General features: G+C 37.2%; 1 protein-coding gene across 2 annotated transcripts in view; it reads right to left on the bottom strand.

Moving 5' to 3' along the window:
- LOC120531389 (NADPH--cytochrome P450 reductase-like) overlaps window positions 1–13,385 on the bottom strand; it is a 78,213-nt gene that overhangs the window by 32,168 nt on the left and 32,660 nt on the right. The window contains exon 1 of one of the 2 annotated variants that reach the window (XM_039756766.1): window positions 8,393–8,504. The exons of the other annotated variant lie outside the window; for it this stretch is intronic. Coding sequence (XP_039612700.1) covers window positions 8,393–8,442 — 50 coding nt within the window. The 5' untranslated portion in view covers window positions 8,443–8,504. Of the gene's footprint in view, window positions 1–8,392; window positions 8,505–13,385 lie in introns of those variants that run through there. 2 annotated transcript variants of the gene reach the window in all.

The raw sequence follows: 13,385 nt of genomic DNA, 5'->3' as shown, positions 1-13,385 counted from the left end.
GTTGATGCAGATGACTGACATTTATGCATTAAAACTCCATTTTCAGCAATATAAGCAATAGACAGTTCACCCAATTTTTCCTTAGACACAACAACATTAGAGAAAAATTATGAAAAGTACAGGGTCACTCTTTTGCTCCATAATAAATTGCTCTTGTGAAATGGGCCAAGGCAATAAATCTTCAGTTACAGTCTTATTTGGTTTTAATTGTCTTAAGTTTTTCTCATCTTCACGCAGTGTCGACAACTGAAACTCCGATGCACTCTGATCAATATCATTAAGAAATAAGTTTCTGATAAATTCACACCCAATTCCTCAGAACTATCTACTCCAAGTCTTTTGGACTGTGCACGAGTCACAACATATGCAGAAAACACTTGAGGAAACTGGCATGCCAGTTCATCAGAACAAGGTGGTATAGGGTTTTCCAAAGACTCTGGAACGAGTGACACATTACCCACAGCCAAATCATTGCCCAATATAAATGTAACCCCTGCCATAGGAAATCTAGGGCACACTCCAACAGTAACAAGCCCGGACACTAACTCAGATTTCAAAATCACTGTATGAAGTGGCACATTCACATAGCCCATTTCAAAACCTCGCACTAATACATTTGATCCCTTTGATGTCTTCTCAGACACAGGTAAAACTCCTTCCAACAAAAAACGATTGACAGGCAACTGTATCACTTAAAATTTTAACAGGCTTTTGAACATCAGGATGGTCAGGTGTTGTTACAGAGCCCTTTGTAATAAAAGACTTATAACTCTTACTAACAAACAACCCCTCAGACTTTTCTTCAAGTTGTACCAGAGCCACACTTTTTGGATCGTAATATTTCTTTTTCAACATCACACAATTAGAAATTATATGACCCGGCTTTCTACACAAAAAAAAAAAAAAACGCGCGCTTTTGGTCTACTGCTACATTACTAAACATCACTGATTTATCTTGTAATAAATTTTGACGAGAGGACCCATTCAAACCTCTACCCAAACCTCTGTTTATTATTTCCTCACCAGAATATTTTTGTGGCGTATACACAGTTTTATGGGTAAGAACAAATTCATCAGCTAATACAGCTGCTTCAGAGAGTTTCAAAACTTTTTGCTCATATAAATAGGTCACAATTCATTCTGGAAGGCAATTTTTAAAATCCTCACGCAATACTAAATCTCTGAGCTGTTGAAATTATTTAACACTTTGAGATGCACACCATATATCAAAAAGGTTCTCTTTTTTTCGAGCAAACTCCACAAAAGTTTGATTAACCGGTTTCTTACGATTTCTGAACTTTTGTCATATGCCTCTGGAACCAGCTCATAAGTCCACCACCTCATAATTTAGACTCTGTTCAACCGAAAGAGCTGAACACACTTCTTGTGCTTTTCCACTTAATTTGCATTGCAACAATAATGTCCAAACATCTTTTGGCCAATGTAATACAGTTGCAACACGTTCAAATACAGTAAAATACTTATCCACTTCAGTTTCTTGAAAAGGAGGAACTAAACGAATATGTTTTCTAATATCAAAATCATTAGAAGGATTAGGTTGAGAATGGACAGTATTTAAGCCCTCATCGTCAAGTTCATGAAGTCGAGTGGTTAGTCTAGTTTCAAATTCCATCCTTCTCATCTCCATAGCCACTTTTCTTTCACACTCTCCAACTTTGTTCTTCCAATCTAAGCTCCTGTAATTTAAATTCTTGACATTTTAACTCAAGATCAAGTTCTCTCAAACGAAATATAATAGCTGTATTTTTGACAGGAACATCAAAACAATACTCAGCTACCTCACCTGGTGGTGTACTTCCTACATCAATAGGAGTTACAACAGCAGCTTCTGAAAGCAATGTGGGTTCTGCCTCAGCCCAAGTATCAGGCAATACAACATCACTTTCCATAATACTTGCTGAAACCTCCCTGGTCAAGCAATACCCCCAATGTTATTAAATTACACTTAAGTTCAGACTTAATGTCACTCTTACTAGCATGATGAAATAATGAGATATCAAAAAAGTAAGAGATCTTCCTTTCTACAATTATGAAGCTTAACAGTGGGAAGCACTAGTAAACTTCTGCAAATCAAAATCCATAATAACACTAAAAGCAAAATATCTGCTACAATATACAAAATGTACCCTTCAAAATTAAAGAAATTACTTCCAATAATCCAACTAAAGTCCACAATACTTTATTACCAAACGATTGCTGATATACTGAATATACTACTACTTAAAAAAGCTCAAAAAAATGTTTTTTGAATATGCTAAAGCACTTAGAGAAAAATAAACTCAACTCCAAAGTCAATACAGGACCACCAAAACCATTCTGGTGAAAACAAAGCCAATTACAACTCAAAGTGCACAAAAAAAAAAAAAAAGAAAAACCTCAAAAAGATCCCAGACGAGCCCCCAATATGCTACCAAAAAGTCAAGTGAGTATAGCAGATAGAGGCGTGGTCCACCTCTAACACCCTCAGGTACCACTCTGAACACCAGGTGAAAGTATAATAAATTATTATTTTTATTATTATACAGTGCACAAAGCACCCTCCACTCTACACTCATAAATCACAACCAACAACACTATTCTCTTTCCTCCTCGCCCAGACACTTCGCCCTCCTACCTCCCAGCTCAGCTCACTGTCTGGGCCTTCCCACAATCCTTTTATACACCCTGACCCGGAGGTGTTCCTGTCCAATCAGTCCACAATTCCTTATTCCTTCCGGGTCTGGGCAAACAGTCCTTTTCTTCACCCCGGGAGCATGTCGTTTCTTCCCGTCACATGACTATGACGTATTCCTGGGTTATAGGGCACATGCAAGCCTATGAGTCCCCCTACAGAGACGCCTGGTGGCGCCCAAGGTATCCAGCAGGGCTGTGTATAAACACTACAAAGTCCATGATGCCCTGCTGGAACTTGGGTGCATGATCATGCTGTCGGGAAGGCTCCTCCTGGCGGCCTGGGGGTAAGGGCCGGAGTAACATGCCAGCAATCCACTACAGGATATATAAATAGGCCGCACACAAGAGAGAGGGAGACAAAACACAAAAAAAAACAAAAAAAAAACACAACAGCTAAATAAAAAAACAGGGTCCATTTATTGTCATAAAAAACACAAAATATGGAGAAAATTACACAAAACAAGCAAGGCAGGAGAACCACACTAACATAGCAGTCTAACTTCACAAAGTTTACAGCTAGATACAAACTAATTTGCATTTATAACTTAGATGGCTAGCTTACAATTATATTTCTTTAATAAAGCAACTAAAAAAACCAAAGCCAGACCATCCAACCCTAACTCTCCATACCTTGCTCTGTTCTACTTCTACTCGCACCCAAAACCCAAAGCAGATAAATTTATAAACCTACACCCCACCCATAGCCCATGTGAGTTAATAATTAAGCAACTTAAGTAGGTAATTAGGGCCGGACTCAATTAAGGTAAACACCAAATTAAGAGTATAAAAACCAAAAGTCTACAGTAGGTCTTAACAGCACTATATAAATAAAATGTGTTATTATTGCTCTTCTCTCATTAATAATTAGAACCTGCAAAACATTCAAAATCCACGAATGTCTGTATGTGTTGATGCCAATTTACAATCTAGCTTTGTAGATTGGTTGGTGTTCACATGCATTTTAATTTCCAATATCACCTACTGCGGAGAGTTCAAAATACACAGGCATCTCAATAAATTAGAATATCATCGAAAAGTTACTTTCAATAAGTCCATTCAAAAAGTGAAACTCATATTATATAGATTCATTACACAGAGAGTGATATATTTCAAGCGTTCATTTCTTTTCATTTTGCTGATTATGGCTTCTAGCTAATGAAAACCCAAAATTCAGTATCTCAGAAAATTTGAATATTGTGAAAAAGTTCAACATTGTAGACTCATGGTGTCACACTCCACTCAGCAAATCAACCCAAAACATCTGCAAAGGTGTCCTGAACCTTTAAATGGTCTCTCAGTCTAGTTCAGTAGGCCACACAATGACGGGGAAGACTGCTGACTTGACAGTTGTCCAGAAGACAGTCATTGACCCCCACCACATGGAGGGTAAGCCACAAAAGGTCACTGCTAATGAAGCAGGCTGTAGGCTGTTCACAGAGTGGTATATCCAAGCATATTAATAGAAAGTTAAGTGGAAGGAAAAATGTGGCAGAAGAAGGTGCACAAGCAACAGGGATAACTGCATCCTTGAGATGATTGTGAAGCACAGCCTATACTAGAATTTGGGGGAATTTCACAAGGAGGGGACAGCGGTTGATGTCAGCGCTTAAGAGTCGCCACACACAGACGTATCCAGGACATAGGCCACAACTATCTTACCTGGGCGAAAACAGACTGGATTGTTGCTCAGTGGTCCAAGGTGCTCTTTTCAGATGAAAGTAAATTTTGCACTTCATTTGGAAATCAAGGTTCCAGAGTCTGGAGGAAGAGTGGAGAGGCACATAACTCAAGTTGCTTGGGGTCCAGTGATTTGGGGAGCCATGTCATCTGCTGGTGTTGGTCCACTGTGTTTTATCAAGACCAAAGTCAGCGCAGCCGTCTAATAGGCGGTCTAATGGCCTTGGAACCCCTGCAGATTTGTTTTTTCTTTTTTTTCTCTATCCTCTCTGGCCATAGGACCTTACTTTATTCTTTGTTAATTAGAATTGCCATTTTTTAAATATTTTTTTCTTTCTTCATCTTGTAAAGCGCTTTGAGCTGCATAATTTGTATGAAAAATGTGATATATAAATAAATGTTGTTGTTGGCACCTGCCGACACTGCCAAAAGTACCAATACCTAGTTTAATGACTATCACTGTGCTTGAATGGCAAGCAAACTCGCCTGACAAAACTCCATAGAGAATCTATGGGGTATTGTCAAGAGGAAGATGAGACACCAGACCCAACAATACAGGCGAGATGAAAGCCACTGTCAAATCTGCATTTCCATAACACCTTAGCAGTGCCACAGGCTGATGGCCTCCATGCGATGCCGCAATGATGCAGTAATTCATGCAAAAGGAGCCCCAACCAAGTACTGACACTTTTCAATAGGCCAAAATTTCTGTATTAAAAATATATATTTTTTTATTGGTCTTATGTAATATTCTAAATTTTCTTAAATACTGAATTTTTAGTTTTCATTACCTGTAAGCCATAATCAGCAAAATGAAAAGAACTAAATGCTTGAAATATATCACACTGTGTGTAATGAATCTATAGTAGTTTCACTTTTTGAATTAAATTACTAAAGTAAATTAACTTTTCAATGATATTCTAATTTATTGTATATATTTTTACAAGGGGGCATCTGGATTACAACAAGTAATCAGATACAAGGTAATCAGGGTGGTAAAGAGCAGAGTGGGGGCATAGAGTACATGTGTATTCTTGAATATGCCAAGGTGAAAATGCAGGGTTTACTAGAGGATGGTAAGCTTATGTCAGCCAGGTACTCTAAACAGGTCACTAGTAGGTAAAGAAGTGATGTTAAAGAGGGAGTTCCAAATCTCCTGCCTGCTGGACTTCTAGAAGGGAATGTATCAGATGTCCCTTGGTTTGTGCATGAAACTAGAGCACTTTCTTTAAGACTCTGGACCTTTAAGGACAAATGTAGCCTCAGCAATTCATGGGAAACTGATGCCAGGCTAGAGCTAATAAATTCTACTGTCCTAGAATAGAACTAACCCCAGAATTGGGTTTAAACCCACCTCACAACTAGAGGAACTTTAAAATGTAGAGATGGGAGGAAAGTGGAATAATGTTGTAACTACTGGAGGTCAGGAAACCAGGATAGAGAGAGAGAGAGAGAGAGAGAGAGAGAGAGAGAGAGAGAGAGAGAGAGAGACAGACACACAATGGCAGTTAACAGAGTATTTAGTGAAGTGCAATGAACAACAGGTGGATGAGCTACCCTACCTGTCAAGGACTTTCCTCCTCTCTTTTGTACTTTAAACAAAACGTACATCCCACTTGCTTTTAAAAATAGGCCTTATTTCAACGTTCTCTACAGCTTATCTTTATTATTTCAGTTGACAAAATTGTGTGTGTTGTGGTGTAAATGTATTTAGTAGATAGCACTGTGTTAACTACTCTTGCCTCACATTTAATGTTAGGCACAACCTAAAACACATAGCATACCCTGCTTATTCCTAACTGATTGCCTGAGATCGATATGCGAGGCAGAAATGACTAGGGAAAATATTGCGATTTTTTTTTTCCAGGAAGTGCTGCACTGTGCCAACTTTAAATTCCATCTGAAAGAATAAGAGTTTGATTTGTGTGGGTGTTGATTGAAAATGGGTTGGGAGAAGAAACCATATAGTTTATTCCTATATATCAGGCTTCTCACTGGATAGGCCAGGAGTGTTGCACAAATTTTTGGATGCATTTACTGCAATACCAAAAAAAAACATAAAAAGATAAGCAAAAATAAATTCTATAGATGTATAATGTGGCATCTGGCAAAGTAAGAACTGCAAATAATCCTTTAATTAGTATTTTCTCTTTCTGTGACAGATTCTTAAATGTATTTTGGACAAAATTAGTTTACAAAAAAGTACTTCACCTTTTAATATGGTTATTAGAAGGTTTTTGTCTGTATAATCTATTAAAAACGACCCGTCTAATAAATTGCTAAATATGCATAAAAAACAGGCCTTTCCATTAGAGCTTTTCACTGGTCATCAACCCCAGAGTTTCTAAATAACAGAGGATTTGCATTAAACTAAATGCAAAATACATTATTAGAAATGCATCCTTGTAGAAAAGAGTGAAAACATTATTAGAGTTCTAGTTATACACAGAAAGCCAAATCAAAATAAACACAATTCATTTTCCACTAATTTAGACACCGGCTGCAATGAAAAATAATGCAGCTACCGCAGGAACGAGTTGCAAGCTCTGAAATTACCTTTGAAGTTGGCCAGAAGAAGCAGCCAGAGGGGTGGGAGCTAGCAGGCTAGTTATACTCTAAACCAGGGGTTCTTAAAGTCGGTCCTGGGAACCCTCTGTGGCTGTAGGTTTTTATTCCAACCAGCTTCTGTTTTTAATCCGACTCTGGGTTAATTAAGTGAACTGTTATTTCCCAGATCCTGTGTTTTTGGAACAATATAGAAATAATAAAACTAAGTTTGGTAAATTACATTATATACACACTAAGCAGTTGTATGGAAATGTTTTGGTTTTTTTTTAATAATATTTTCATTTCATTTTTTCTGGTCTTCTAATTGTTTAATTAATCCATTAAATAAATGGGTCTAACACTAAAGTAGTTGCAGCCTTTCATGATTCAGTGCTGTTTGCCTGGGTGTTTATTGTCATTAAGATACAATGTAAGCAGCAAACTACACAGAGAAAAGGTAAAATATAATGAAAGCAACAAAAGTGAGTTAAGCATTTAAATCTATAGCAAAAATGGAAATATTTCTAAATGTCTTATACATGTAAAAATAATGCCTCTGTGCTTTCTTAATGTATAATAAGAGAAGAGAGAAAATAATACCATCTAATTAATTGAGATCAGTATTATCAGTTGTTGTCACCGATTATGAATCTGGTTGAAGCAAAAACCTGAAGCCACAGTGGGTCCCCAGGACCAACTTTGAACACCTGCTCTAAATAAAATGTCTTTGATTAAAAACCAAACATGAATGAGATTCAGTACACAACAGACCAAGAACACAGTGGAAATAGTAATTGTTTAGTGGCATGTTGATCAATTAAATAAAAGTGAAACACATCTACAAAGCCAAATATTTGGTCAAGACTGCTACAAAACATGAAGTCTGAAAAGTGCCATAATTCAGCAGCATACCACAACGTTCCCCACAAAATATACTTATTGTTTAATACTATTTTATGGATTTTATACACAAATACCCACCAAACAGCTTCTATCTTACGGATATTTAATCAATCCACATTTTTAGACTTTTTTGCCAATTGCTGTATCATTTTCTGATGTACCTTTACCGTTTCAAGGAATTTAATCTTGCTCACAAAGCTTTTGGAGATAAGGCAAAAAAAAATACATCTTTAGGACAGGGCATAGCAGTCCATCACAGCATAGGTCTAAGACCAACTTGAATACATCCCCCACCAATACTAGGTTAGACAGGAGTTACTTTATTTTTTTTTTTTTAAATCAATAGTATAAATTTTAAAATCCTAACCCAAAACATCTATTGCAGGTTTTCCACTAGAACTGCTATTCAAAACAAAGCAATCATTACTACTATGTAATGAAATATAATTTAAACTGGTAAAATAAATTTTACAGTTATCTGCTCTGAGCCTATTGTGGAACGGGTTACAAAATGCTTCCAAGTCCTATTAACGTTAAACAAAGTTGAACTGAAACAAAATTAGTTACTAACCTGCTAGATACTAGTAGTTCCTCCTTGGGAACAGAGTAAGCACATCCCATGCTGATTTGGAAAACTTAACTTCCTTCCCCTCCCTCCCCCACCTTTCTTCCAGGTTGTAGCCAATCCACTTGATTTCGAAAGAAAGTGGGGGGGGGTGGAAGGAAGGAAAAAAGCAAAAAAAAAAAAAAAAAACAAAAAAATGCTCCACCACTACATAAACTCCATGTAACTGGGCCTAATCAAGATAGCAGACAGAACAGTCATCCAAGTGCAAAAAAATTCCTTAAGCATACATTTTGCTGCTTTACTAGCACAGCTGACACGCACGAAGTCTTTTTTGTTAGCACGGCTGAAAGTGCAGCCATACAGTTCAGAGGAAACTGAACATCTGGCAACAGTGGTGGGAAAGAATCAAGAGCCTACAATGAAATTTCCCAGAAAACCCTGTGGCACTCTCATACACACACACAGTCACTCTTCCACCCTCCCTCATTTTTTTTCCTTGTCTACAGGGAATAAGGGGAGCCTCCTTCTCTCACAGTATGGTTTCCTTGGAAACTGTTTATATCATAACCACTTTTTTCTTCTAAAAAGGAAACAGCAGGCTGAATGAAGCTTAATTCAAAGCTTCTCCACACAGAAAGATCTCACTATGGTAACACAATCTATCATAAAAGGATTCTATTTGTGAATAGAGGCTTTTCTATTCAGCATCATAGCAAATTAGAGATGGCTTCAGAGGGACTAAAAAGGCCTGACAGTTTTAGTAGGTTTTAGAAATATCCTTACATTTAAAGAATCTACAAAAGTGCACCAGTGAACAAATTAAATTAAAATCAGACAATAGCTTCATGTAGTCATTTTGTGAAGGATTAAACTTATTTTATCCAAGAGAACTATTCATGAACAAAATTAGCAAAGTATATTTCCACCTTCATGACTGTTGTTGATAGTACAAAAGGTCAGACTATAGATTGAGAGATGCACAAAACAAACAACATATACAGTAGGGGGGGAAAAAAACACACACACACACACACACACACACGACTGACATGGAGACAATAGCATATTTTGCGATCAAAGAGTATATAAATAATATACACAATGGCCTATTTCGTTCACATTTAAATTGTAAATTCATTGTAGATGGTTATCGAAGCTGTAGAGATTTCACACCAGGTAAACTGTAAATATAAAAGTTTTCAAAATCAACAGCTGTTCCAATTGCCCACTACCACAGCAGAATGAAACCATGACCATGTAGAAGAACATAGAAGACAGTTATTCCCATTATTCATATTATTAAAAACTTGCAAAAGGGGGTAGGGAAAGAATACAATAAAAGGTAAGCAACTTGTTTAGATTGCTATCATGACACAGTAACATTGGACAAAAGCACCAAGAAGAAAATCGATGCAACAGATACAAGTTAAAATACTTTATAAAACTGTCAAAAACCAAGTTGGATGTTACAAATTCTGGAGTCAATCATCTGCTTCAAAAGAGGCATACAATATAAAGTTTAAATGTACAGTAACTCGCTTTGTTGAAACATTAACATGATATGCAAGAAGGGCTTTACATGCTCTAGTCCCAGAGGAAAAAAAAAATAGAATGAAATGTCTCCAGAAGGAAGGATTTGAAATGTTTTTAGGGGAGATCCATAGCCTAAAATTCATATTAGGTTATAACTTGAAATTGAAGCCTATGTCAAAAACTTATGAGGCAGGAGCTTAGAGGTCCTATCAAAAAGGTAAGACCAGGAAGTGTACTGTGATACAGTATAACCAATTAAATATTCGGTAGAAGGAACTATGAACCCAAAAGCAGGGTTATCCTGAGCTGGAGCAAAATTGGTAGTAGTAGTAGTAGTAGTACTGCTACACGCAACATGCCATCACTCTTTAACACCATGATAAACAATAATTAAATAAGAGTGATATGCGATATGATGGCATTCAACATGCACTGGAATTATCCATAGCAGAATGAAATGCAGCTAGGTTGGGGTAACGATTTGTACTTCTGCAAGTAAGACTGAGGATGTAGCTTAACTTTCCTGGCTTTTCTGAATGAATGAAAAAGAAAAGATGGGAGACAAATGCAGTGCCAATAGTATAACAAGCGTTTTAAAAGGAACTGTGACAGGAAAAGGGTCCTTGGGTAAAGTTCAGAATCTATAACCCCATCTTAAGTTTATGGTCACTGACTTTTAGTACATGAAATGAAACCTGGCAGTGTAGTGGCACAGTGGTTAACACTGTTGCTTCACAGATCCAGAGTCCTGGGCTTAAAACCCAGTTACTATCCATCTGGAGTTTGCACATTCGTCCAATGTCTATGCTATCCTCACATCTCCAAAGAAATACAGGTTAACTTGAAAAGCAACTTTGACATACCCCAAGTATAGGTGCATAACTGTGTGTGCCTTTTTATGGCCACTTATTTCCTTGTGTCCAATACTAATGTGAAAGACTCTAGCTCCCACCCAACCCGCTCTCCTGTGCCCCTGAAATTGATTAAATCAGGATTTGAAAATGCATGCATGTAGGGATGATCTTCATTTCCGGAGGGTGGGACTGGAGCGTGCGTCTGCCTGGGGGGTTGCAAACCGGGATCCTGAGCCGTTTCATCGTGAAGTGGGTGCAGCAACATACTGTACCAGTGCCTGCTTCTCAACCTGACCTGCTATAGGTTTCACTTGTCTGGACAGAATTCATAAACCCATCATAAAGATGGTTAAAGAATCCATGGCAGACCACGGAGAAAAGAACCAAGTGATAGCTTTAAGTTGGTAAACGTACAAGGATGATGCTTTGGTTTGAAATATTCAAAGGAGTTAAAACTAAAATATTTTGGTTGAAATGGCCCCCCTTCGTGTCCAAGGGAAAACTACCATTGCATTTCAAACTGAGACTCTCATAAGTAAGCAAACCATATCTGACAATATAATGGCTTAAAAATGCTTTGGTGCAATCATAATCTAGATGACTGTAAGAGGTGTACCTTTTCAAGAGAAAGTGTGTGCATGACTTTGAAAGTGGAGCATGGGTGGATTGTATAAAATTCCATGCAGTAGGAGAAAACAGACAAAATGATTGACTGAGCCATTTCAAAACTTTTCTTCTTCAAAGTCCAGAGAACAGCGGACTAGCAAAAATACTGTTAAGGTGTAGCATTTCCTTCTTTCTTTGTGCACGAGGCTGAACTAAACTGACAAGAAATTCTACCCTTCTGCATGAGTCAGCAAGATTTTTTTCTTTTTTTAAATTATAAAGTTCAGAAAGTGCAGGAGATCAAAATGTTCGTACCCCAACATGTGATGCCTGGTTATTGGGGCAGTGGGTTTTATGTAAAATTATGTAATTGGTAATCACAGGTGATTCAAGTATTCCAGAAACAAAAAAAACGCTGCTACTGCTACTTTTATACTCAAATTGTGCATCTATTCCAAGATGTATTACAGGTTGCATATTTTCATTTTAAAATTGATAATTACTCTGGGTGTTTTAGGCAATATTAAGGGGTTCCTCACTATCCATTTATCATTTTGGCATCCCATACCACTTGTAGCTGCTGTTGAGTAGGGCAGGATAAAACACGGGTCAGACTCGTGCCGAAAGAAATCTCTCAGTCCAAAAATTAGTTTTAAAAGGTTTAGTGAAAATTCAAAGCAAACAGTCCACACAATAATAAAGAAAAAAGATCGTTACACACGTTAAATAAAAAGGCCAAACAAAAAAAAAAACTAGAAAAAAAATGGCTCTTTTCTAACTAAATACTTAGATGTTTTACTTCACCTTCAGTACGCTCTAAATGTACAGCATTGCACTTTCAATAGAGCTCATTGTGTTACATACTATTGGGCACATTAGGGCACGGTTTAAAACCATGTGCCCTCCATGCCTTACACTCGGCAAGGCGGGTCACTAACTGAGACTAATCTATAGTCAGTGAGACAAGACATAGAATATACCAAATTTAATTCAGCTTGTGGGGGTTACAAGAACGTCCCATTGACTATGCACTAATATATAGGCAAACATTTACTATAACTTCAATAACTAACAAATGGCCCTTACACCACTTCCATTTTTTGGTTGGAGAGTTTCTGTTCTATTCTCAATTAAAAGAAAGAGCCTAATGGGAAAGAAGAGTCTTTTCATTTTGCTTGGTGATACTCTCCCATTCAATTAAAGTGCTTCCTAGAAGGACTCCTTCCCTTCCAGCAGGAAGGAACAGAAAACAAAATTTATACTCAAAGTGGAGAGCTATGGATTGTCCACACACACACGCCTATGACAACAAAGCAGAAAAGCCCAATTTGAGTTATGGGTCTCTTCCTAAATATTGCATATAGCCAAGCTAGGTGAATTTTGTACAGACAAAACCCTAGGTGATGCTACCTATCACAATTGTGTAAAAAGCTGCAGTGTTCCCACATGTGTTTTGTTCGCTACCTCTGTGACCAAACATTCACCACCAAAAATTAAAAAAAAAAAAAAAGTGATCGATGATTCATCACCGGTTCTACAGGAAAATGGAATAAAAGCTTTCTATAACCAAAATTAAATTGATAAAGATCACAAAATGCACTCAAAATGATTAGTTAACAATTCCAAATTAAAGGAGATAAGAAAAATAACTTGTATTAACCTTCACAAATTTTTATATCTTGTGGTACAATATTGAATAATACGACTTAAATGTTACAATGGAGAAAAAAAAAAACAAAAAAAAAACAGCAAAACCTTATACGGCAGGTACTCATTACACCAATTGAAATGCTGCATTGCCAACTTTGCATGTTTTTTGCAAACAAATTAGTTTGGGGCCTCGCTTGGCCACCACAAACCACTGGCTTGTTTAATACTTTTAAGTAGCTACACTGTAGTTGTTAGATAGGCTTTATTATCCCAGAGGGATTGTCTGAAGTGGGAAAGAACTGAGATCCAATAGACAAAGACATTAGACAACCAATGTTATTGCATAAACACAC

This window comes from Polypterus senegalus, chromosome 6 (assembly GCF_016835505.1).
Source record: "Polypterus senegalus isolate Bchr_013 chromosome 6, ASM1683550v1, whole genome shotgun sequence".
Taxonomy (NCBI): Eukaryota; Metazoa; Chordata; class Cladistia; order Polypteriformes; family Polypteridae; genus Polypterus; species Polypterus senegalus.
The sequence above is the reverse complement of the archived record's forward strand: the minus strand, read 5'-3'. Positions and strand labels throughout refer to the sequence as shown.